The sequence below is a fragment of the Enhydra lutris genome, unplaced genomic scaffold, assembly GCF_002288905.1.
Source record: "Enhydra lutris kenyoni isolate GAN:26980312 unplaced genomic scaffold, ASM228890v2 scaffoldscaffold25, whole genome shotgun sequence".
NCBI lineage: Eukaryota > Metazoa > Chordata > Mammalia > Carnivora > Mustelidae > Enhydra > Enhydra lutris.
The window spans coordinates 6,062,269-6,088,568 of record NW_019154109.1 but is presented as its reverse complement, the minus strand read 5'-3'; the positions used below and the strand labels follow the sequence as shown (position 1 = coordinate 6,088,568).

Sequence of the window (26,300 nt, the reverse complement as noted above, 5' to 3'; positions counted from 1 at the left end):
TAACTTACTAGATTTTTCCTTTCCTTAAATAATAGTAATTTTAAGGGTACATCACACCTCTGTGGGGAGAGAGAAGCATGTTTTGAATGTCTGTTTATAAGATTATAGTCACCTGGAGATTTCACTTGGATTTTAGAAGATTTATTTTTTAAAAGGAAATATTTATGTATATGACAACTTTTTTAAAGGCCATGAATATTAAAATAGAACCAGAAGAGACAGCAGAAGCCAGAACTCATAACCTGAGACGACGAATGGGCTGTCCAACTCCAAAATGTGAAAATGGTAAGAAAGTTTATCCACGAGTAGGAAAGGAGAGTAAAAAGTAAATTAGTAAAAAAAAAAAAAAAAAAAAAAAGTAAATTAGTTAAAATAAGTATTCATTTTTTAAGAAAACATTACAACAACTGTTGAATACTAGTCAGTGGGTTGGGTCTTGAAATAAAATCTTAGTACGTTAATGTCCCAGTTCTCATAGTGACCAGTAGAAGTAAACAGATCTGCATATTAGAAATATGACTGAGTTTCTCAGCTGTCACTAATTGCTACTTTGGAATTAGGTTAAATGGCATTCGTTGAAGAAAGTGATTTATGCGTAGCATAGGTGCCTTTGACTGGATATCTGATAAGTTTATTTCAGGCATGGCAGGCAGACATGGTTTTTAAATCTGAATTTTAGTTGATAATTGCTTAGCTGGCCATTGCTTGATGTTACTCACTGAGAGGTAAGTTCAGGACTCTAAAAGAGAAGTCCTCAACCCTATATGGGCAGGCACATACAAATGAAGAAGTTAGTAAAATTGCTGCTGCTTAGTGATTGGTGAATTTAGTGGAAAGGCTGTACATTGTAGTGGAAAGTAGATGGATTTTTAAAAATACAGATCTGAATCTGAATCCTGGCCTAACCACTAACAAGTTGTATGACTGTAGATATTTCTTGATTTCTTTTAATGTCCGTTTTCTTGTCTTTGAAATGGATTTGTTGCAAAAGGTAATCTACGGATAGCATTTAGCACAGCACCTACCTATGATAGGATAGTTCATTAATCGATAGTTAACTTTTATAGCTGAAATTGTCAGTCTTTGGAACCAGGATATTGGGGTAGTAAGTAGTCATAGGTTATGGAGGGATACTCTGTAATGTGGAGGAGGTACAGTTAAGGTCAGGAGGAACCTGCTTTCATCAATATATGTCATGCTAAGTATATATGTCAGTATAATATATGTTGGTACATATTAAGAAGACTGTATCTTCAGCTCTTAAGTTATTAAAAGCCTACAGACCTGAGCAACATCTCCAGAAGTACCCATATCCATATTTATTACCACATTTAAATGGTGTGAGAGTTTTCATTTTATCACAAGTTATCAGCACCTAGCCCTTGAACATGGTAACACTGGGTGCTGCTCCTGCATTGAAAAGAAACAAGGAAATTGTGTTTGTGTCCTGCGTGTGCTTGGGGGAGGGAGAGGTGAGGGAACAAGGTGAGTCAAGTGTAATACATGAAGCTCTAACTCGGATTGCCTCTTACAGAGAAAGAAATGAAAGGCATCATCAAGCAAGAAACCATTGAGAAGAAAGAATACATTGTAGAAAGCGAGAAGGAAAAACCCAAGAGCCGATCTAAAAAAGCCACCAATGCTGTGAGTTGACATGTTTAAACACTTTAACCACTTTTGTGCCTTACTTAGGACTGCTAGTTTAGAGTGTGACAATTAAAAGAACTTCTCATGTCCATTTATAGTATCAGTTTTTAATCGAAGAAATACACAAATGCGTTATGAAGATAATAGTAACATATGGGGGAGGGGGACATTGACAGCCATTTTTCTGGAGTACATGCAGTTTAAAGACAAATAATGTGAGCTGGATTATATATGGAATGTTCCTAAGTCACTAGATCACGTCCAGATGATCTGAGAGCTAGATCAGAAATCAGGTTCATGTTTTCCAACTTTACAACAGGGTAGGAAGAGAAAAGGAAAGGGGTTGGGGGAATAGGACTTGAGCACCCAACAAGAATTAAAGGACTAGGTAGCCACTTACTCAAATGGAAACTTAAAGCTTGAGGACTTTACAGAGGATCTGGTTGCTTTTCTTCTTCTCTGCCCCTTCTGAGAGCTCAGTGAATAGCTTGACAACAGTGCTTTTTATCTTGGAATTTGAAATTATTCTAATTACGTGTTCTTCTATTCATAAATATCATTCCCACCCTACCACTAAAAGAAAAAAAAATACAATCAGAAAATGATCAGAATCCAGGTTTTTATTTGCTACAACAGAAAGACCGAGAAGATTCCCTGATTAGTTGAATTCTTAGCTTTCCGTATTACTGGGTGATGTATTAGTTTTTAGGGGCTGCCGTAGCAAAGTATCACAAACTGGCCTAAACAACAATTTATTTTCTCATGGTTCTGGAGGCTGGAAGTCTAAGATCAAGTTGTCTAGAGGGTTGGTTTTTTTTCTGAGGCCCCTCTCTTTGGCTTGTAGATGGTTGTCTCCTCCCTGTCTTCACGTGGCTTTCCTCTGTACCTGTCTATGCCCTAATTTCTTCTTGAATACTAGTCATATTGAATTAGAGCCCACTCATTATGAATTCATTTTATCTTAACCTCTTTAAAGACCCTGTTCCAAATATAGTCACATTCTGAGGTACTGGGGGTTAAAACATCAAGATATGAAAAAAAAAATACATCAAGATATGAATTTTGGGGCTCAGTCCATTAACAGATAATAACTATGTATTTTTATCACTGTGTTTGGGGGAACTTCTTAACCATGAATCCTTAATTAGAATATAAAGTGGTTTATTTTATTCATTTTTTTACTTTTTTATTTATTTTTTAAAGATTTATTTATTTATTTTATTTAACAGAGATCACAAGTAGGCAGAGAGGCAAGCAGAGAGGGCAGGGTGGGGAAGCAGGCTCTCTACTGAGCAGAGAGCCTGATGTGGGGCTCGATCCCAGGACCCTAAAATCATGACCTGAGCCGAAGGCAAAGGCTTTAACCCATTGAGCCACCCAGGTACCCTATTTATTTATTTATTTATTTAATTTTAATTTTATTTATTTATTTGACAGAGAGATCACAAGTAGGCAGAGAGGCAGGCAGAGGCAGGGTGGGAAGCAGGCTTCCTGCTGAGCAGAGAGCCCGATACAGGGCTCGATCCCATGACCCTGAAATCGTGACTTGACGCGAAGGCAGAGGCTTAACCCGCTGAGCCACCTGGGTACCCCAATATAAAGTAATTTAATGTGGTTAATGAACTTAAACATTTTTCTTTTCTTTTAAGCATGGCAAAATGGAAATTTTTTCTTTAAAATTCTGTTTTTGGTTAAGCTGATAATTTATTACTGAACATGTTGTTCTTCTAGAAGATTAGCTTTCTCTAAGCCACTGGAAGCTAGATATCCTAGTAATAAACTTTAAAACACACAGCTGAGGGGTACCTGGGCAGCATCGTCGGTTGAGTGTCTGACTCTTGATTTTGGCTCAGGTCATGATCTCATGGGCTGTGGGACGGATCCCCACTTCTGGCTTCCTGCTCAGCCAGAGTCTGCTGGGGATTTTCTCTTCTCTCCCTCTGCCTTTCCCATGTATACTCTCTCTCAAATACATCTATTTTTATTTTATTTTATTTTATTTTATTTTATTTATTTATTTATTTATTTATTTTCAAAAAAAGGGAGAGGGGCATGAGATCTGAGAACATGATCTGAGCTAAAAATCAAGAGTTGGACGCTTAACTGACTGAGCCACCCAGGTGCCCTACATAAAAAAATCTTTATTTTATTTATTTATTTTTTTAAGATTTTACTTATTTATTTGACAGCACACGCAGGGGGAGAGCAGGGAGAGGGAGAAGCAGGCTCCCTACTGAGCAGGAAGCCCAGCCCGATGAAGGGCTTGATCCCAGAACCCTGGGATCATGACTTGAGCTGTAGGCAGAGGCCTAAATGAATGAGCCACCTGTGCGCCCCAGAGAAATCTTTAGAAACACACACACACACACACACACACACACACACACACAGCTGAAAAAGTTCTGACATTAGATTTTAGTGTTGGGAATGCATTAAGCATTATAAAATATCTCTTATAAAAAAGGTGAAGCATTTTTATTTAAAATACCTCTCATGGGAGGTGAATCATTTTCATTTGAAGGACGGGAATACTTGATTACGCCTCTATCCATTTTGTTCTTAGAATTTCACAAAATCAAATGTAGCTCATGCTCTTTTGTTCTGTACCTGTTTGCACTGCCGCAGGTGGATCTATATGTCTGCCTCTTATGTGGCAGTGGCAATGATGAAGACCGGCTGCTTTTGTGTGACGGGTGTGACGACAGTTACCACACCTTTTGCTTGATCCCCCCTCTCCATGATGTTCCCAAGGGAGACTGGAGGTGTCCTAAGTGTTTGGCTCAGGTAAGAATTAATAGCAGAGATAGTATTAGAAAATTTCCTTCACAGTATTTTTTTGTTTGTTTGCTTTTGGATTTTAGATTTAGCAGTTGATAACAGTGAGCCTCATGATAAAGAGTGGGCTGGACCTGACTAGGAAGGAGGTCTTGGCAGTGAGTCCCACATCTATGCAATGCGCGAAGAGGCAGAAAAAATTTTCTAACTACACTTAAATTTTTTTTTTTTCATTTAAAAAAGCATTGCATGTTCTTTGCAAAAATTCTTAGACCAAATGACTTAAAAGAGAGTATGATTTCGCAGTTGATAGACAAGTTATTTTGTTGTATATCCATCCAGACTTTTTTTATATTTTAAACACTACATAAGTAATCTTACTGATCTGTTTTTAACAAATATATAAATAAAATATAACTATGTGTATATTAATAAAAATATTCTTTTTTACCTTTTATATTTTTGGCAGGAGTGTAGTAAGCCACAAGAAGCATTTGGCTTTGAACAAGCAGCCAGGGACTATACCCTCCGTACTTTTGGGGAAATGGCAGATGCATTCAAATCTGATTATTTCAACATGCCGGTCCATGTATGTACATATATACTGCTTTGATTTGGAATTTTAATAACTGTTAGAAAAAAGTGTATCAAGACAATTTCACTAGGCATTTATTTTTAACTTGTCTGATGGTGTTAAAATTAAAAATGATATTAAAAATTAAAATGTTAAAATGCATTCTGATTTTTCACTTGATTTCTCTACAGGTGGTCTTTTCCACACACATCATACAGTAGCAATAACAGGATGTTAATAAAGGAAATTATCAGGAATCCTTTCAGTTCAACAAATGTAACTTAAAGAAAATTTCACAATTTATTGAATGACTCTTACGTGCCAGTCATCATACTATGCATTGGGAACACATTTATATATTGTTGTGTTGTAAGTTAGTATTGTAAACTTTAGGATGAGTTCATTTATGCTCTTAGAAGCATAAGCATCTTTTATTCAGCATTTAACATTCTGTCAAGTGAGTGCAGCAGAATTAAATGGTTTTCTGCCCTAATGCTGGACACTTGAGCTGTGTTTTTCTCACTTACCAACAAAGTGCTGTAGCAGACACTTCACACATCTAGATCTCTCTAGTTGGATTATTTTCTTGGGGTTCTTACTGAGGTCAGATAAGAATATTTATCCATTCCCGCCCTCCCCACTTTAACGGCTGTATCATTTATGGGAACCCAGCAATGTGTGTGTGAACTTGTTTTTCCCTGATAGCACTAGCATAAGCTGTTAGTTACTTAAAATGTTTGCTTACTTGAAGGGCTTATAAATTCAAGTTATACTCCATTTGAGTTTCAGTTCTTTTGACGCCTCATACATTGTATGATGTCCCGGTATGTTTGCTTAGCCGGTCTTGGTGGTGCGCACATTTAAGGCATTTAAGTTACCTTTCTCTAGATTTGCATCAGATTAACAACAGATCCTGGACACGCCGTCTGGTGGCTCTTTGTAATGCTGCAGGCTGCTGCAAAGGAATTGTTCTTTCTGTTCATATTTTGCACTCTGTCTTTTTCATCATGGTTGTCTGCCTTACTCTCAGCCAGGTCAAGGGCAAGGAGTGAAATGATGGACTCAGGTAGTGTGTTTGAACACATCTTGAAGGATGAAGTGTCATTCAAACACAGCTATTACTAGTGTATAATGGTCTGCCAAGTTATAGGTGACATTTCTCACACACAAAAACATCTCCATTTTTGATTCAGAATTTTGCTTTCCTTGACTTCCTTTTAGTATAGTGGCCAGGTCAGTGATAGAGGAACATGAATTCTTAATCAGTACTTTTTTGGTTACAAAATTGGTTTTAGAAAATAATGTCTGTGTCTAAACTGCTTGGGATCAATTGTGGAATATTATGGGTATGATTTTCCTTAGGGTGTGTTGTGCTGTGACTCCTGTCACTTAGCTAATCTCTTCAGATTGGTCATGGGTAGTTTGTGAGTGTCTGAAAATTCAGTTTTTTGTCTTCCTCATTGTTTTGTTTCCAGATGGTTCCCACAGAACTAGTTGAGAAAGAATTTTGGCGACTGGTAAGCACTATTGAAGAGGATGTCACAGTAGAATATGGAGCCGATATTGCCTCTAAGGAATTTGGCAGTGGCTTCCCTGTCCGAGATGGAAAAATCAAACTTTCGCCTGAGGAGGAGGTAGGTTCTCACCTGGAGGCACTTCTAGTTCAAGCAGAGACCTGCGTTTAAACCTAATAGTTCCGCATATCCTTATCTAAAGTGCTTAATATGGGATTGATTGCCTTAGTGCAAACATGCATGTAGTTGGAACTTGAATTATTAATTAAAATTCTGTTTGGTTTGCTTGAAATAGTTTATGATCACTTTCAGTACATTTTTGATTACCAGATTTTTTTAAAAAATTATTTATTTGAGAGAGAGTGAGCAAGTGCGAGCAGGGCGAGAGGCAGAGGGAGAAAGTTAAGCAGACTCCCCCGCTGAGCGGGGAGGCCTGACAGGGCTCTTGTCAGGATCCCAGGACCCTGAGATCATGACCTGAGCCAAAAACCAAGTGCCAGATACTTAACAGAAATGAGCCACCCAGGCACCCCTGATTACTAGATTTTTTTTTTTTTTTTTTAAGATTCTATTTATTTATTTGACAGAGAGAGATCACAAGTAGGCAGAGGCAGGCAGAGAGGAGGAAGCAGGCTCCTCGCTGAGCAGAAAGCTGGATGCTGGGCTTGATCCCAGGATCATGACCTGAGCCGAAGGCAGAGGCTTTTTTTTTTTTTTTAAGATTTTATTTATTTATTTGACACAGAGAGAGATCACAAGTAGGCAGAGAGGCAGGCAGAGAGAGAGGGGGAAGCAGGCTCCCCGCTGAGCAGACAGCCCAATGCGGGGCTCGATCCCAGGACCCTGGGATCACGACTTGAGCCGAAGGCAGAGGCTTTAACCCACTGAGCCACCCAGGTGCCCCGATTTTTTTTTTTTTTTTAAAGATTTTATTTATTTATTTGACACACAAAGAGAGATCACAAGTAGGCAGAGAGGCACACACAGAGAGAGGGGGAAGCAGGCTCCCTCCTGAGCAGAGAGCCCGATTCGGGACTCAATCCCAAGACCCTAAGATCATGACCTGAGCCAAAGGCAGAGGCTTAACCCACTGAGCCACCCGGGCACTCTGATTACTAGATTTTTAATGATTTCAAGAAAAGCAGAAAGAGCCCATAGAAGGATTCTAGTCCCAGCTGTTCAACTACATTGTGATGATATGGGAAGATTACTTAAGCTCCCTTTGCTTTCAGTCTATAACTATGATACTACCTTCTGAGGAAAATTTGAGGGATTGGGACCAGACTTCAATTTATCTTTGAACTTTAGTGTTTATTAGTCTATTATTTTGCACAATAGCAAACGTCTAGGAGGGTTTCTATTCCTATTCTAGTAGGAAGTAGGAAGATTTTTAAAGATTTTATTTATTTGACAGAGATCACAAGTAGGCAGAGAGGCAGACAGAAAGAGGGAGGGAAGCAAGTCCCCTGCTGAGCAGAGAGCCTGATGCAGGCTCGATCCCAGGACCCCGGGATCATTGCCTGAGCTGAAGGCAGAGGCTTGACCCACTGAGCCACCCAGGCGCCTGGAAGTCAGATTTTTAAAAATCTTTTTCAAATGTAACATATACACAGAAAAAAGTACATAATAATATGCACACTGAATTTTCACAAATTGAGTATATGCATGTAACCAGCACTAGAACAGGAATTAAGACATTACCAGTTATTACCAGACCTTACCCCAGAAGTTCCCCTTTTGCCTACCTCTTTTGCTACCTTCCCTGTCTCAGGAAAACCACTTCTCCCACCCTCCGGACAATCACTATCCTGAGTTACAACACCATAGGTTAGTTTGCCTATTTTTGGACTTGATATAAACAGACTCATTGCTATCTTATTTCCTCTATAGCCAACACAAGGGGGAGGCTGTACAGATACAAAAGTATATAATGTGTGAATCTATTTATATTAAGCTCAAAACCGAGCAGAAGTGGGCATCTAAGAAGTTAGCATAGTGGTCTCCCCTCCTTTTCTCCAACCCTTACCCTTTTATTTTGAGGGAGACTATTTTCAGCCAGCTTTTTGAAACATTGAGAATCTAAAATGTTAGCATGCTTAGCTAATCCTTTATACCTTTTTTGTTTCCTTTTTAGGAGTACCTTGATAGTGGCTGGAATTTGAACAATATGCCGGTGATGGAGCAGTCTGTCCTTGCTCACATTACTGCTGATATATGTGGCATGAAACTTCCTTGGTTGTATGTAGGAATGTGCTTTTCTTCATTCTGTTGGCATATTGAAGACCACTGGAGCTATTCAATTAACTACCTGCACTGGTAAGAAGTTCCACATAACCTATGAATCGTATGCGAGCTGGGCTGGAAACTTTTTAAATGTGTCTGAAGAGTAATGAACTGTTTTTTTCACTACTGTTGAATCCAGGCGTCTTAATAAGGCAGTGGTTCTTAATGATCCTAGGAAATCCAATCAATCCCCTGAAATTGCATATATACTATTTTTCAAGTATAACATGTTTCTGGGGAGGGGATAAACAGCTGTTAGTGAAAGAAGCCTTTGCTCATGGAAAGATTAAAAAACACTGAACATTACTTTTCCTATGGAGAAATCCCATTCTGTGGCAGGGACAGCCCAGATACCATACCCTTTGGGTAGTGGAATATAGGTCCCAAAGTGCCCTCCAGCTCCTTAGGCCTGTTTTGTTGCGCTGAGTTTTGGCATCATTACACACGGTAGAATGGACTTCATCAGTGCACAAGTGCCTGGAGGTGGGGTGCAGGTACTCAGACTTTTTTTACTTTTTGTGTCTTCTTTCACATCTGTTTTTACCCCCTCCGTTTCCTTTGCTTTTCTAAGTATAGAAATATCTGAAGCTCTGTAACTCACTTAAATCCCCACACGAGGAATTTGAGGATGTACCACAAGAAAGAGAGAGTTGGGAAATATATGTGGAGCATCAGTTCTGCCTCCCTAGGCAATTGCTCCCAGCTGTAAAATGAAGATTATATTTACCATACCTCACAGGGATGTTACAGATTAATTGGTTGACAGTTTAAAGTGCTTTGAAGAATAAGAGCTCTTTGGAAATGCTAATTGCCTTACTAGTGTTTGATTTACCCTCGCCTGTCAGAATGGACAAGGGAAAAGGAAAATGGAGAGTTGCCATCCCTTGTCAGTTGCTATAAGAGACTGTGGTAACCACATATCCTGTAGCTAACATATGATGCCTCGTATTTTTAGAAATTCTAGATATTTACATTTTCTAAAGAGTCAGATAAAAATGGGAAGGAGGGGGCACCTGGGTGGCTCAGTGGATTAAGCCTCTGCCTTCGGCTCAGGTCATGATCTCAGGGTTCTGGGATTGAGTCAGGGAGTCGGCTTCCTCCTCTCTCTCTGCCTGCCTGTCTGCCTACTTTTGATCTCTATCTGTCAAATAAATGAATAAAATCTTTAAAAAAAAAAAAATGGGAGGGAGGAGGGGAGCCTCAGATGGAAAGTCTCTCATTTAAACTCTGTATGTGAAGGGGGAAAATGCATCACATATGTTCAGATCACATTTCTAATGACACTCAGTTTGAACATTTCCTTTGTGGAATAATCTTACAAAGCAGGGTCTGAGAAACATGACTTGTTAACCATTTTGTTTGTGTTAGTGTTGCAGACTGATTTTTTCTAATGAAATTTGATGTTTATATATTTCTTGAGATTGATTTATTTTTACAATCTGTTTCCAGGGGTGAGCCAAAAACCTGGTATGGAGTCCCGGGGTATGCTGCTGAGCAGCTAGAAAATGTAATGAAGAAACTAGCTCCAGAGCTCTTTGTGTCCCAACCAGATCTTCTCCATCAGCTTGTGACCATCATGAACCCCAATACCCTGATGACTCACGAAGTGCCTGTATGTTCTGCGTCAATTCTCCTGTACTTAGGCTTAACCCACCACTTCTCTTCCCTGTTACTCAGTTTTTTTATGAAGTTGATTTAGTTATGTGTGTTCCATACTATAACTGGATAGAAAAAATAGCTGTTTGGTGGAATTTGATACTATATTGCAATAAGCCAGTAGGACTGGATCCTCAGGCACCATAAAAACTAATTTGTTGCTGCTAATAACTAGGTTGCTAGCAGCCATATTTTGCAAATAATAAGTATGATGCTTTCTTTTTTATTCAGTGTCTATTTTAGGGTTTCTAAACTATAATTTTTCCTTAGAACTTCTGTCTTTCAATGCAACAAAACAAAAACCTTAATGTTACTTGTCTGTATAAATTACTGTGAAAATGTCTGGGTTCTGTTACAATTAGATCTAAACTCTAGTGTTAGAATCCTTCATACTCTGTCCATACTTAAAAAAATAATTTATGAAAAAAAATAATTTATGGAATCTACATGAACTTAATTCTGAATGATAAACTGAAATAATTTACATGCTCAGTAGATATTAAACCTCCACCCCTAATTAAGCTTGCTTGCTTGGTTATTTAATTTTTAAGATTTTATTTCTTTGAGAGAGAGCACATGCACAAGTTGGGGGGAAAGGGCAGTGGGAGAGGGAGAAACAGACTCCTGATGAGTGGGGAGCCCCAACATTGGGGGCTCCATCCCAGGACCCTGAGACTGACGCACCCAGGTGCCCCTCAAGAAAAAATTAATTTTAAGCTCCTGGGCTGGGATTTAAGGGAGTCTCTTCTAGACTGAAAGGTACTGTTGGTGATACTGCCTCTGCACTTGATATACAAAGTGACACTTACTTGTATACTGATTTCCTGCTGGAGAATGCTCTGAAGATATCTTGGGAGGCCAGATTGAAATGTATGAAATTGAGGGGGTCCATCTTAGTTTGCTAAGTCATATGTAAATGATATATTTACTGTGCTAAGTGAATTCCTAATGCTGCTGTGACCTAAATTTCATGCTTTGGGGGTTCACAGGCTAGTAAATGGGGGCAGATGGAAAGGATTTTTCTTTGAGGGATTATAAATTATTCATGGACAATAGCTTAGAAAATAATGACCAGTAAAATGCTGGTCGTCTCATTGGTATTTTGCACATTGATTTTTCCCCCCCCCTCATATTGATTGATCTTTCTGGTTTGTTATAAGTAACTTGCCCTAAATGGGACCTCTGGCCATGGTTCTCAGTTATTAAATTGAAGAACCCTTGAGACTTGATTCTGGACCACAGAGATGGATGAGTGAACCTGTGCATTTGGGGACTCAGCCCCATGCGGGGCTGGATACCAGGACCATGGAATCATAACCTGTCAGAAAAGGCAGATAGTGTTTACACAGATAATGGCATTGTGGTGTGGTTTGATGGTGGTGTCAAGGAGGCTGACCCATTTACTCTATGGAGAATTAGAAAGGACCCAAAATGACCATTTGAATTAAAACTTGGATCTCTGAGAAGGAATATTTTTGGCAGATTTGGGGTGGAGGGAAGGAAGTACTAGCAGTAAGAGGGATTGTGTTCATGTGGTGAGTAGTGGTCTTCAAACTGCTAACTATATTTGAACCCTGAATGGCAGGTTACAGTACACATGGCTAGGGGTGCCTGGTGGCTCAGTGGGTCAAGCCTCTGCCTTTGGCTCAGGTCATGATCTCAGGGTCCTGGGATCAAGCCCCGCAGCGGGCTCACTGCTCAGCGGGGAGCCTGCTTTTCCCCCTGTCTCTCTGCCTACTTGTGATCTCTGTCAAATAAATAAATAAAATGTTTAAAAAATATATATACGCCTTAGCTTTAAAAAAAAAAAATACACATGGCTGATCCTCACCCCCAATTTCTTGTTCTGCTGGTCTGGGTGGTGCTCAAGAATTTACATTTTCAACAAGTTCCCCATTCAGTCCAGGAACTACATTTTGTACAACCACTGATGGAGAGAGATACATTGAAAAGCTATTTAATTTTCTTATTTCGTAAGTTCAGTCTGAGGGTTTGTGTGCCTAGAGCAATATAGGTTTTTTTAATTAAAACTTTATTGAAGGGGGTGCCAGGGTGGCTCAGTCATTAAGCGTCTGCCTTCGGCTCAGGTCATGATCCCAGGGTCCTGGGATCGAGCCCCGCATTGGGCTCCCTGCTTGGCAGGGAGCCTGCCTCTCCCTCTCCTGCTTCCCCTGCTTGTGTTCTCTCTTGCGAGGTCTTTCTGTCAAATAAATAAAACCTTTAAAAAAAAAAACAACCTAATTGAAGTTTAGTTGATGCATCATTAGTTTCAGTTGTACATCATAGTGTTCTGACAGTTCTATACATGGCAAAATGCTCACCACAGTAAGTGTAGTTACCATCTGTCATCATACAGAGTTATTACTGATTATATTCCCTATGCTGTACTTTCATCCTTGCGACTTACTTATTTTTATTATTTTTTTATAACCGGAAGTTTGTACCTCTTAATCCCCTTCTGCCTATGCCCCCACCCCCCTACCCTCTGGCAACCACCAGTTTGTTCTGTGTCTATGAGTCTGTTTCTGGTTTTATTTTTGTCTTTTAGATTCCACATAAAAATGACATCATTGTAATTTTCTTTCTCTGACTTATTTCACTTAGCATAATATTCTCTGAGTCCATCCATGTTGTTGTGAATGGCAAGATTATGGTTGAGTAATATTCCATTCTAAATTTTACCACATCATTATTCATTCATCTATTGATGGATACTTAACGTTGCTTCCGTATCTTGGCCATTATAAATAATGCCGTATTGAACACAGGGGTTCACATACTTCCACGGTGGCTGCACCAATTTCCATTTCAAAGGTTCCCTTTTCTCCACATCCTTGCCAAGACTTGTTATTTCTTTGTCTTTTTGATATTAGCCATCCTAATAGATGTGAAATGATCTCTCACTGTGGTTTTGATTTGCATTTTCCTGATGATTAGTGATGTTGAGCCTCTTTTCATGTACCTGTTGGCCATCTGTATATCTTCTTTGGCAAAATGTATATTCAGGCCTATTTTTTAATTGTATTATTGTTATTATTATTTGGTGTGAAGTTGTAGGAGTTCTTTAATCTATCCTGGATATTAACCCCTTATTGGATGCATCATTTGCAAATGTCTTCTTCCACTGAGTAGCTTGCCTTTTCATTTTTATTGATGGTTTCCTTTGCTCTTCAACAGCTTTTTAGCTTTCCGTAGTCTCAGTAGTGTATTTTTACTTATTTCCCTTACCTGAGACCTATCCAGAAAAACGTTGCTAAGGCTCGTGTCCAAGAGATTGCTACCTTACTACAGGTGGTTTTTTTTTTTTTTTTTTTAAGATTTTATTTATTTGTCAGAGAGAGAGGGAGAGAGAGCGAGCACAGGCAGACAGAAAGGCAGGCAGAGCAGAGGGAGAAGTAGGCTCCCCGCCGAGCAAGGAGCCCGATGTGGGACTCGATCCCAGGACGCTAGGATCATGACCTGAGCCGAAGGCAGCTGCTTAACCAACTGAGCCACCCAGGCGTCCCACTACAGGTGGTTTTTGAGTGGGTGGTGGGAAAAGGGAAATTGTTGGAGGGAGATGTGTGAGGCCTAAATCAAGATCTCTTTATGGGATGATATTACTTGAAAAATAATGCAATTGCATTAATTGGTGGTAGGAGATTCTATTTTGGTATAATAATAATAGAATATTCCTTTTTTTTTTTTAAGATTTTATTTATTTTTTTGACACAGATCACAAGTAGGCGGAGAGGCAGGCAGAAGAGGGGTTCTGCCGGGGGGTGGAACAGAGTCCCTGCTGAGCAAAGAGCCTGATGCAGCCTCGATCGCAGGACTCTGGGATCATGACCTGAGCCAAAGGCAGAGACTTAACCCACTGAGCCACCTAGGCGCCCCTACCCCTAGAATATTCTTAATTGTAGTTATATTTAGGTATGTCCTAATCCTGGATGTAGCTAAATTTTTGTAGTCAAAGCCTAGTGAAAGCCATGTTTTCCTTTCAGATACTAATCAGCCCTCATAATCTGGGATACTGCTCCCATCTTGTGGCAGAATTGAGTATCTCTCTGATTATTTTACCGTAATTCTTTCTGTTACATTCTGTTCTGGTGTGTTTTTGGGTTTTTTTGTTGTTGTTGTTCTGTTTTTTGTTTTTTGTTTTGGAAAAAAAGCCTCCCTTTCTGGAGAATCATCTGATAGTCTGTGTCCAGATTGTCTTTCATGAATGTCACTAAAAATCCCCAATTTCTGTCTCTCTAGGTTTACCGAACTAATCAGTGTGCTGGGGAGTTTGTGATTACATTTCCAAGAGCCTATCACAGTGGTTTTAATCAAGGTTTTAATTTTGCTGAGGCTGTTAACTTCTGTACTGTTGATTGGGTATGTAATCATGATGTAGTGCGCCTTTTCAAATGTATTGTTTTCTTGCAGAAATGGCATATAATACTTAAGAAGCTTTCAGGTGTGGTTGCTTAAACCTGTTGCTCCTCAAATGGCTAGTCTACAAATTATTTACCATCCACAGCGGGATAAAGCACTTGGCACCACACTGTAAACCAAGCCTTTACTAACTCAACACACTGCTCAGTTCAGCTGATAAGTTTTTCTGCTGTAAAAGTGAGGCTTGATGAATAAATGAGTGTTGATTTACACTGGGGGCAAAATTCAGTCTCTTATTGCAAACTCATAATAAAGAGTTCTGTCTTAAGACTATACAACACTACCTTAGATCATCTACAGCATAACTTTTTAATGATGCACTTGCTTTCAGTTGTAAAGTAGAATTTTTATATTAGTACTAATACTTTTCATTTACGTAAAAAGATCTCATTTAAAGTATGTGATGTTAAATCTAATGAATTATAACCTTGTTTCAGTGCTTTACTGAGTAATAGTACTGCCTATATCTAAAATTATTTTCCATTATGTAGTTTGGAGCATCCTTTTCCCTGAAGTAGGTTTAACCACACCAGTTCAGCATAGTTGTTTCAGGGAATGTGTAAATTCACATGTCCATTTAGATTGTACATTGTTCTGGACATTAACTACATTGTTAATATGTTGGGTTTTTTTAAAAGTGTCTTTAATTAATCTCTGCACCCAACATGGGGCTGGAACTCACGACCCTACGATGAAGAGTTGCATGCTCTTTTGACCGAGCTGGCCAGGTATCACTGTATGTTGGCTTTTTTAAACTGCTTTTTAATTAAGGTATCTAATATGCCTGATCTTTGAGATGTAAAGATTTAAAAAGGCCCGAGGCCTCTTAGAGTCGAGTTTGGCTGTAGGGTTGATGTATGTATTATGACCTGGAATATGATCTTTGGTAATTTGATAATGGTCAGAAGTCTTTGTAAATAGGAAGGAAAATGATGAATGTCACATATTATCCTCTGTCTTTTGACACAGCTGCCATTAGGCCGACAGTGTGTGGAGCATTACCGCTTGCTTCACCGCTATTGTGTATTTTCCCATGATGAGATGATTTGCAAGATGGCTTCCAAGGCTGATGTACTAGATGTCGTGGTAGCTTCAACTGTTCAGAAAGACATGGCCATTATGATTGAGGATGAGAAGGCTTTAAGAGAAACTGTCCGTAAATTGGTAAGGTTTCTGGAATCCCTATTGCATGGCTCTGGGTATAACTTAGTAAAATTCTTACATGTTAATCATGTTAATACCATTTTAAGAAGTCTTTTCTTAGGCTACTTTCCTCTAAGACCCATTCTGATAGATGTGTATTAATATCTCATTGTGGTTTTAATTTTCTCTAATGGCCACTGATTTACTGAACATCCTATCGTGTATATACATATTTATTCTTTGTATATTATCTCCTTGGTTAACTGTTCAGATATTTTCCCCCCACCCCCTTTTTTATTGGATTGTTGTGAGATGTCCGTTCATCCTATATACCAGTCCTTTATCAGATAAGTGTTCTGCAAGTATTTTTTCCAGTCAGTGGCTTAACTTTTCATTCTCAGAGCACTGTCTTTCTAAAGCAGAAGTTTATTATTTTGATGAAGTTCAGTTAAGCAGTTGTTTCTTTTATGGATCTTTTGGCAAGGGTGGGAAGGGCAGAGGGAAAGGGAGAGAATCTCAAGCAGATTCCCTACTGAGGTGGGCCTCGATCTCACCACCGTGAGATCACAACCTGAGCCGACCAGAGCTGAAATCAAGAGTCAGATGCTTGACCGACTAAGCCACCCCTTATCTTTTTTTATGTCTTTAAGAAATCTTCCTAACCCAAAGTCACAAAGGCTTTTTCTTGTTAGTCATCTAGAATTTTTAGTTTTAGGTTTTACAAGTAAATCTCTAATCCATCTCAAGTAATTTTTATTTATGGTACAAGGTGGGGGTTGAAATTACCCTTTTTTACATATGGTTTTCTCATTGTTTCAGCACCATTTCTTGAGAATACCATTCTTTTTCTGTTGAAATGCCCTGGCACCTTTGTTTTGAAATCAGTTCACCTGTATGTGGGTCTATTGCTAGACTGTTTTACTCTCTTAACCTATGCATTTATTCTCTTGCTATTACCATATGGTCTTGATCACTGTAACTTTATAATGAGTCTTGAAATTAGGTAGTGTGAGTCCTCCAGCTTTGTTCATTTTAAAAATTGGTTTGGCTATTTTAGTTCCTTTGCTTTCCATATGAATTTGAGAATTGGCTTATTGATTTCTACCAAAAATCCTGTGACAAGTTTCATTAGGATTCCATTAAATCCATGAATATAGTTGGGAGAATTGATATCTTTAACAATGTTGAGTCTTCCAATTCATGGATATAATAGATCCACTATTTACTTAAGTCTTGAGTTCTTTCTTACTTTGCAGATTGCGACACACGGAACTTCCACATATTTTCTTGGGTTTAAAAATCACGTACTTGGGCTTCTCGGTGGCTCAGTTGGTTAAGCGACTGCCTTCAGCTCAAGTCATGATCCCAGCATCCTGGACTCAGGCCCCGCATTGGACTCCCTGCTCTTTGGGGAGCCCTGCTTCTCCTTCTCCCTTTCCCTCTGCTGCTCTGCCTGCTTGAGCCAGAGCTCTCTTCCTCTGTCAAATAAATAAGTAAAATCTTAAAAAAATCACGTACTTTATGGTTTTTGGTACTTTTATAAATGTTGCCTTAAAATTTTATTTCAGACAGTTTATTGCTAGCATTTATAAATGTAATTGACTTGTATATTGACTTTTTATGTTCTGCAACCTTGCTAAACTCAATAATAGTTCTATTGGCTTTTTTAATAGATTGTTTTGGAATCTACAAATAGAGTCACACTGATTTTTTTTTTTTTTTTAATATGACTTTTTAGATAGAATCCTTGAATGTTGGCTCTCTGAAGCCTGTTATAGACCAACAGCAAGTTTATTCACCTTCCTCTGATATTTTATAGGTTAGGGAAGCAATGCCCAGAGGGTTTAAGTGCCTTACTAATGTCTTACATCAAAAATGGTAACTCATTTGAGGAACTTTGAGAACTTACATGTTTTTCCAGATGTGGAAATTGACAAGTTAAAATGGGGTGAACTGTATATCATTCGTTCTTAACTAAGATCCATAAAGTTGGTCCTTAAGCTCATTTTAAATAAAAATTGCAACCATTTTTTTTATCTTGTAGTTCTTTTTAATTAGTTCCAGTTAATTTTTTTATTTTACTTTTTTTTAGATTTTATTCATTTGTCAGAGAGAGAGAGAGAGAGAGCCCAAATGGGAGGAGCGGTAGGTAGAGGGAGAGGGAGAAGGAGAAGTGGGCTCCCTGCTGAGCAGAGAGCCCAATACCGGACTCAATCCCAGAACCTGGGATCATGACCTGAGCCAAAGGCAGAGGCTTAACCAGCTGAGCCACCCAGTTGTCCCTGATCAGTTCCAGTTTAAAACTGAAATTCATTCATTAGCGGTTTCTTTACTCTCCTCTGTTTTTGCTGGTCCATGTAATCAGCAAGAAGTGATCAAAAGGTTAAAATACAGAATAAAACAGTAAGACAAAGGAGCTTGATGGTTTATAGATTGACTTAATCGGATTCTGGCATGCTCATGGTTGGATTTGGATCCAGGTTCGGATAGGGAGAAAAAGTGGTCAAAGCTTGATCTTTCAGTGACAAAAGGTATATTGTAGGGAGGACTCTCTAGGTGTTACAAACTGCAGTTAAAATTTATTGGTTTAAGACCTCATTTTACTTGATACTGTTTCAGTTAGGAAATGATTTATTATGACTTTAGTGTCTTGTGCATATTTCTAACATTTCAGATAAATACTATCCCTTTAGGTAACTTTGCCTGTGAAAGCTAATTGACTACTCAGCATCTTCTCATCAGTCATTGCTTCGTGATAGTCTTCTCTTCTTCCTTTTATTTACTTTTGTTCTTTTTATGGATTCTCTAGCAGTATTACTCTGACATTCTGTATAATAATTCCTCTGAAGTAGAAAACATATACATTTCTTTTGCTCTTATCATCTATACCCAAACTGTGGATAGAGCCAGCTCGGAGTAGAATAAAGAGCAAATCTCAATAGTCTATAGTCTATTAGTTACTGTTTTCATACTCTGATCAAAATGGCCAAACATAAGGACCTACCTTGTCTAGAAAGACATTCTTCCCAAACAAGTGAGGTAGTTTACCTTGCCCATATTTGCTAGGTCATTGTTACTTTGTATTCCACACATTTTTAATCATGCACTCCTATTTTGGTGAGGCTCCCCCTACTCCCTTTTTAAAAAAATTTTTAAAACTCACCTATTGCGTATTTGTCTTGGGGGCTGGTGGATTATATATTCCTTTGGAGATCTCTAAAGTACACTTTATTCTAGGGAGTAATTGATTCAGAAAGAATGGATTTCGAGCTGTTACCAGATGATGAGCGTCAGTGTATAAAATGTAAAACCACATGCTTCATGTCTGCCATCTCCTGTTCTTGTAAACCTGGCCTGCTTGTTTGCCTGCATCATGTAAAAGAACTGTGTTCCTGTCCTCCTTACAAATATAAACTGAGGTGAGCAGGAAGAATGATATTTTTCTGTGGAAAACCCTAAATCCTTAATGAAAGCTCAGTGATATTTCTGTTCCAGGATTGAAATACTGAGTATAAAATGTATGATTTTCTCCAAACCCAAATCTGTCAAAACTAAGTCTGCTATTTTGTGTCCAGGTATAGATACACTCTGGATGATCTCTACCCCATGATGAATGCACTGAAGCTTCGAGCAGAATCTTACAATGAATGGGCCCTGAATGTGAATGAAGCTTTGGAGGCAAAGATTAACAAAAAGAAAAGTACGTAGTATACAAAGTGTGTCTTGGTGATTGACAAATGGGGACTGATTGTAATGTAGCCAGTGTAGTTATCAACAGATTACTTGAAACAACCTGACTTTTTCTTTGTGTAGTTCCCCTTTTTATTTTTTATTTTTTTTATTTTTTAAAAGATTTTTATTTATTTATTTATTTGACAGAGAGAGAGATCACAAGTAGGCAAAGAGGCAGGCAGAGAGAGGGGGGATGCAGGTTCCCCGCTGAATAGAGAGCCCGATGCGGGGCTCAATCCCAGGACCCTGAGATCATGACCTGAGTGGAATGCAGACGCTTTAATGCACTGAGCCACCCAGGTGCCCCTGTAGTTCCCCTTTTTAGCCAGGTTTATGGAGTGTAAGCATACGAAGTTTTAAGCCACGAGATTTGGCAGAGGAAAATCTTGATAGATGAATTAATGTATAAGATCATGTTTTTAACAAAGACCGTATTGTTAGGAAACAGAATAACCTTTTACACCTCTTGTCTCAGAGACAAAAATATCTCACATTTTATATGGAACCCTAGGAAAACATTTTAAAAACCTAGAGCTGAAGACAAAGGAAGTGTGTTATATATTTTTTTAAAGATTTTATTTATTTATTTGTGAGAGAGAGCGACAGAGCGAAAGAGTGAGCACAGGCAGGCAGAATGGCAGACAGAGTCAGAGGGAGAAGCAGGCTTCCCCACCAAGCAAGGAGCCCGATGTGGGACTCGATCCCAAGACGCTGGAATCATGACCCGAGCCGAAGGCAACTGCTTAACCAACTGAGCCACCCAGGCGTCCTGGAAGTGTGTTATATTAAATTAGGAATTTCTGGTTAATCACTTTTCAGTGCTAATCAAAGTCACAGTTTCTGTCTCTTGTTATTACCTTGAAAGTCATGACTTTCCCATCACTTGCAGAGTGTAGGAGAAAGGACTGGTCATGCAACAATGGGAAACCTACATTTGCCTTGTTTTGACAAGTCCATTGTCTTCCATCTCTGAAACATTTGCACATTGAAGAGCAACTCTAGGCACTTGTTTAAAACACTCTAAAGGTGCTCCTGGCTGGCTCAGTTAGAAGACCATGCAGCTCTTGATCTTAGGGACATGAGTTCGATTCCCATATTGGATACAGAAATTACTTAAAAATAAATAAATAGGTCTTTGGGGGGAGGAGTCAAGATGGCGAAGTAGCCGGCTGAGATGCTCAGGCAGCAGGAGATCAGCTATATAGCTTATCAATCCATTGCGAACACCTACAAATCCAACAGGAGATTGAAAAGAAGAAGAGCAGCAATTCTAGAAATAGAAAATTGACTACTTTCTGAAAGGTAGGACCCATGGAGAAGTGAATCTAAAGCAACGGGAAGATAGACCGCGGGGGGAGGGCCCGGTTCTCGGCAAGCAGCAGAACAAGGGAGCACAAAATCAGGACTTTTAAAAGTCTGCTCCACTGAGGGACATTGCTCCAGAGGTTAAACCGGGGTGAAGCCCACGTGGGGACAACGTGGCCTCAGGTCCCGCGGGGTCACAGAAGGATCTGGGGTGTCTGAGTGTCGCAGAGCTCGCAGGTATTAGAGTGGGGAAGCCGGCTACCGACAGAGCCGAGGAGTGAGCTCTCAGCTCGGGGTTACCTTGAACCGTAATCCGTGGCACAGGCCACTGCTCTGTGAGTGGGGACCCCACAAGATCCCAGAAGACCTCCCCCCGGAAGAGCTCAGGAATCTTCGGGGTTCCGAGACTCCAGATGGAGCTGTGTGCCAGAGACAAAGACACTTGGTCACACCTGGGTGAGCTCAGAGTGTGGCCGGCAGCCAGGGAGACGGGAGCGATTGAGCGCTTTTCTCTGAGGGCGCACTGAGGAATGGGGCCCCGAGCTCTTGGCTCCTCCAGGCCGGAGATTGGGAGGTGCCATTTTCATTCCTGTTCTCCGGAACTCTATGGAAAGCATTCAGGGAATAAAAGCTCCTGAAAGTGAACCCGAGCAGATTACTTAGCCTGGCCCCTGGTAACGGGGGTGCAATTCCGCCTCTGCCAAAGACACTTGAGAATCACTACAACAGACCCCTCCCCTAGAAGATCAACAAGAAATCCAGCCAAGACCAAGTTCACTTGCTAAGGAGAACAGCGGAATTCCAGAGGAGGAGAAAGCAAAGCATGGAATTCATGGCTTTCTCCCCATGAATCTTTAGTCTTGCAAAGTTAATTAATTTTTTTTAATATTTTTTCTCTTCTGCTAAATTTTTTTTAACTTTTATCCTTTCCTCTTTCAACATTTTTTAACTAGTTTATCTTAACAATACCTTTCATTAAAAATTTTTTTTAAACCTTCATTATTATAGTCATATTTTATCCTTCATTGTATCTAACTTTATTTTTTGTGTACACATAGGATTTTTTCTTCTAAAAAATTTGGGGTACAACTTCTTCTAATAGATCAAAATACACCCTAAATCTAGCACCAGGCTTATTCTAGTCTCCAGCCCGAGCAAATTCTCTCCACTTCCTTTTTCTTTATTCTCCCAACCAACTTACCTTGTAACTCCCTTTTTAGAAATTAAAAAAAATTTTTTTTTATCTTTATAGTCATATTCCATTGCTTCATTGTGTTTACCCTTATATATGGTTTTCATTCTTTAAAATTTTGGGAGGTAGTTTCTTCTAAGAGACCAAAATACTCCCAGAATTAAGTGGGTGACCCTGTTCTAGTCACCACTCTAATATATATATATTTTTTTCTTTTTTATATTTTTTCTTTATTTGTTTTCTTTTTTAAATTTTTTTTTTCCTGAACTTTTTACCCCCTTTCTCTCCCCCCACAATTTGGGGTCTCTTCTGATTTGGTTAAAGCACATTTTCCTGGGGTCTTTGCCACCCTTTTAGTATTTTATTTGCTCCTTCATATATATTCTTATCTGGACAAAATGACAAGGTGGAAAAACTCACCACAAAAAAACAAGAGGCAGTACTGAAGGCTAGGGACCTAATCAATACGGACATTGGTAATATGTCAGGTCTAGAGTTCAGAATGACAATTCTCAAGGTTCTAGCCGGGCTCGAAAAAGGCATGGAAGATGGGGCGCCTGGGTGGCTCAGTGGGTTAAGCCTCTGCCTTCGGCTCGGGTCATGACCTCAGCGTCCTGGGATCGAGCCCTGCATCGGGCTCTCTGCTCAGCAGGGAGCCTGCTTCCCCCTCTCTCTGCCTGCCTCTCTGCCTACTTGTGATTTCTCTCTCTGTCAAATAAATAAATAAAGTCTTTAAAAAAAAAAAAAAAAGAAAAGAAAAAGGCATGGAAGATATTAGAGAAACCCTGTCTGGAGAAATAAAAACCCTTTCTGGAGAAATAACTAAAATCTAACCAAGTTGAAATAAAAAAAGCTATTAATGAGGTGCAATAAAAAATGGAGGCTCTTACTGCTAGGATAAATGAGGCAGAAGAAAGAATCAGTGATACAGAAGACCAAATGACAGAGAATAAAGAAGCTGAGCAAAAGAGAGACAAACAATTATTGGACCACGAGGGGAGAATTCGAGAGAGAATTGATACCATAAAACGAAACAACATTAGAATAATTGGGATTCCAGAAGAAGAAGAAAGAGAGGGGAGCAGAAGTTACATTGGAGAGAATTATTGTAGAGAATTTGCCCAATATGGCAAAGGGAACAAGCATCAAAATCCAGAAGGTGCAGAGAACCCCCCCTCAGAATCAATAAGAATAGGTCCACACCCTGTCATCTAATAGTAAAATTTACAAGTCTTAGCGACAAAGAGAAAATCCTGAAAGCAGCCCAGGACAAGAAGTCTGTAACATACAATGGTAAAAATATTAGATTGGCAGTGGACTTATCCACAGAGACCTGGCAGGCCAGAAAGAACTGGCATGATATATTCAGTGCACTAAATGAGAAAAACATAAAGCCAAGAATACAATATCCAGCTAGGCTATCATTGAAAATAGGAGGAGAGATAAAAAGCTTCCAGGACAAACAAAAACTGAAAGAATTTGCAAACACCAAACCAGCTCTACAGGAAATATTGAAAGGGTCCTCTAAGCAAAGAGAGACCCTAAAAGTAGTAGATTAGAAAGGAACAGAGACAATATACAGTAACAGTCACCTTATAGGCAATATAATGGCACTAAATTCATATCTCAATAGTTACCCTGAATGTAAATGGGCTAAATGCCCCAATCAAAAGACAAAGGGTATCAGAATGGTTAAAAAAACAAAACCTATCAATATGCTGCCTACAAGAAACTCATTTTAGACCCAAAGACACCTCCATATTTAAAGTGAGGGGTGGAGAACAATTTACCATGCTAATGGACATCAAAAGAAAGCTGGGGTGGCAGTCCTTATATTACATCAATTGGATTTTAAGCCAAAGACTGTAATAAGAGATGAGGAAGGACACTATATCATACTCAAAGGGTGTGTCCAACAAGAAGATCTAACAATTTTAAATATCTATGCCCCTAAGATGGGAGCAGCCAACTATATAAACCAATTAATAACAAAATCAAAGAAACACATTGACAATAATACAATAATAGTAGGGGTCTTTAACACAACCCTCACTGAAATGGACAGATCATCCAAGCAAAAGATCCAACAAGGAAATAAAGGCCTTAAATGACACACTGGACCAGATGGACATCGCAGATATATTCAGAACATCCCATCCCAAAGCAACAGAATACACATTCTTCTCTAGTGCACATGGAACATTCTCCAGAATAGATCACATCCTGGGTAATAAATCAGGTCTCAACTGGTATCAAAAGATTGGGATCATTCCCTGCATATTTTCAGACCCCAATGCTGTGAAGCTAGAACTCAATCACAAGAGGAAATTTGGAAAGAACCCAAATACATGGAGACTAAACAGCATCCTTCTAAAGAATGAATGGGTCAACCAGGAAATTAAAGAAGAATAGAAAAACGTCATGGAAACAAATGGTAATGAAAACACAACAGTTCAAAATCTGTGGGACACAGCAAAGGCAGTCCTGACAGGAAAATATATAGCGGTACAAGCCTTTCTCAAGAAACAAGAAAGGTCTCAAATACACAACCTAACCTTACACCTAAAGGAGCTGGAGAAAGAAAAACAAAGAAAGCCTAAACCCAGCAGGAGAAGAGAAATCATGAAGATCAGAGCAGAAATCAGTGAAATAGAAACCAAAAAAACCAATAGAACAAATCAACGAAACTAGAAGCTGGTTCTTTGAAAGAAGTAATAAGATTGATAAACCCCTGGCCAGACTTATCAAAAAGAAAAGAGAAAGGACCCAAATAAATAAAATCATGAATGAAAGTGGAGAGATCACAACCAACACCAAAGAAATACAAACAATTAAAAGAACATACTATGAGCAACTCTACGCCAACAAATTTGACAATCTGGAAGAAATGGATGCATTCCTAGAGACATATAAACTACCACAATTGAACCAGGAAGAAATAGAAAACCTAAACAGACCCGTAACCAGTAAGATTGAAACAGTCATCAAAAATCTCTAAACAAACAAAAGCCAAGGGCCAGATGGCTTCCCAGGGGAGTTCTAGCAAACATTTAAAGAAGAATTAATTCCTATTCTCCTGAAACTGTTCCAAAAAATAGAAATGGAAGGAAAACTCCCAAACTCATTTTATGAGGCCACCATCACCTTGATCCCAAAACCAGACAAGGATCCCCTCAAAAAGAATTACAGACCAATATCCTTGATAAACACAGATGCAAAAATTCTCACCAAAATATTAGCCAATAGGATCCAACAGTACATTAAAAGGATTATTCACCACAACCAAGTGGGATTTATTCCAGGGCTACAAGGTTGGTTCTACATCTGTAAATCAATCAATGTGATATAATACATTAATAACCGAAAGAACAAGAACCATATGATACTTTCAATAGATGCTGAAAAAGCATTTGACAAAGCACAGCATCCCTTCCTGATCAAAACTCTTCAAAGTTTAGGGATAGAGGGCACATACCTCAATATTATCAAAGCCATCTACGAAAAACCCACCGCAAATATCATTCTCAGTGGAGAAAAACTGAGAGTTTTTCCGCTAAGGTCAGGAACACGGCAGGGATGTCCATTATCACCACTGCTATTCAACATAGTACTAGAAGTTCTAGCCTCAGCAATCAGACAACAAAAAGAAATTAAAGGCATCTAGATTGGCAAAGAAGGAGTCAAACTATCACTCTTTGCAGATGATATGATACTATATGTGGAAAACCCAAAAGACTCCACTCCAAATCTGCTAGATCTTGTACAGGAGTTCAGTAAAGTGTCAGGATATAAAATCAGTGCACAGAAATCAGTTGCATTTCTTTACACCAACAACAAGACAGGAGAAGGAGAAATTAAGGAATCAATCCCATTTACAATTGCACCCAAAACCGGGCGCCTGGGTGGCTCAGTGGGTTAAGCCGCTGCCTTTGGCTCAGGTCATGATCTTAGGGTCCTGGGATCGAGTCCCGCATCGGGCTCTCTGCTCATCAGGGAGCCTGCTTCCCTCTCTCTCTCTGCCTGCCTCTCTGTCTACTTGTGATCTCTGTCAAATAAATAA

General features: G+C 39.2%; 1 protein-coding gene across 2 annotated transcripts in view; it reads left to right on the top strand.

Annotated features, from left to right (window-relative positions):
- The window catches only part of LOC111150998 (lysine demethylase 5B), an 88,904-nt gene that overhangs the window by 41,185 nt on the left and 21,419 nt on the right, over positions 1 to 26,300 (top strand). For both annotated transcript variants that reach the window (XM_022508684.1, XM_022508685.1), the window contains 11 exons: positions 189 to 285; positions 1,535 to 1,644; positions 4,273 to 4,431; positions 4,892 to 5,011; positions 6,472 to 6,630; positions 8,645 to 8,826; positions 10,243 to 10,405; positions 14,689 to 14,808; positions 15,838 to 16,032; positions 19,249 to 19,430; positions 19,587 to 19,711. In XM_022508684.1, the coding sequence (XP_022364392.1) occupies positions 189 to 285; positions 1,535 to 1,644; positions 4,273 to 4,431; positions 4,892 to 5,011; positions 6,472 to 6,630; positions 8,645 to 8,826; positions 10,243 to 10,405; positions 14,689 to 14,808; positions 15,838 to 16,032; positions 19,249 to 19,430; positions 19,587 to 19,711 (1,612 nt within the window). The remainder of the gene's footprint in view (positions 1 to 188; positions 286 to 1,534; positions 1,645 to 4,272; positions 4,432 to 4,891; positions 5,012 to 6,471; positions 6,631 to 8,644; positions 8,827 to 10,242; positions 10,406 to 14,688; positions 14,809 to 15,837; positions 16,033 to 19,248; positions 19,431 to 19,586; positions 19,712 to 26,300) is intronic.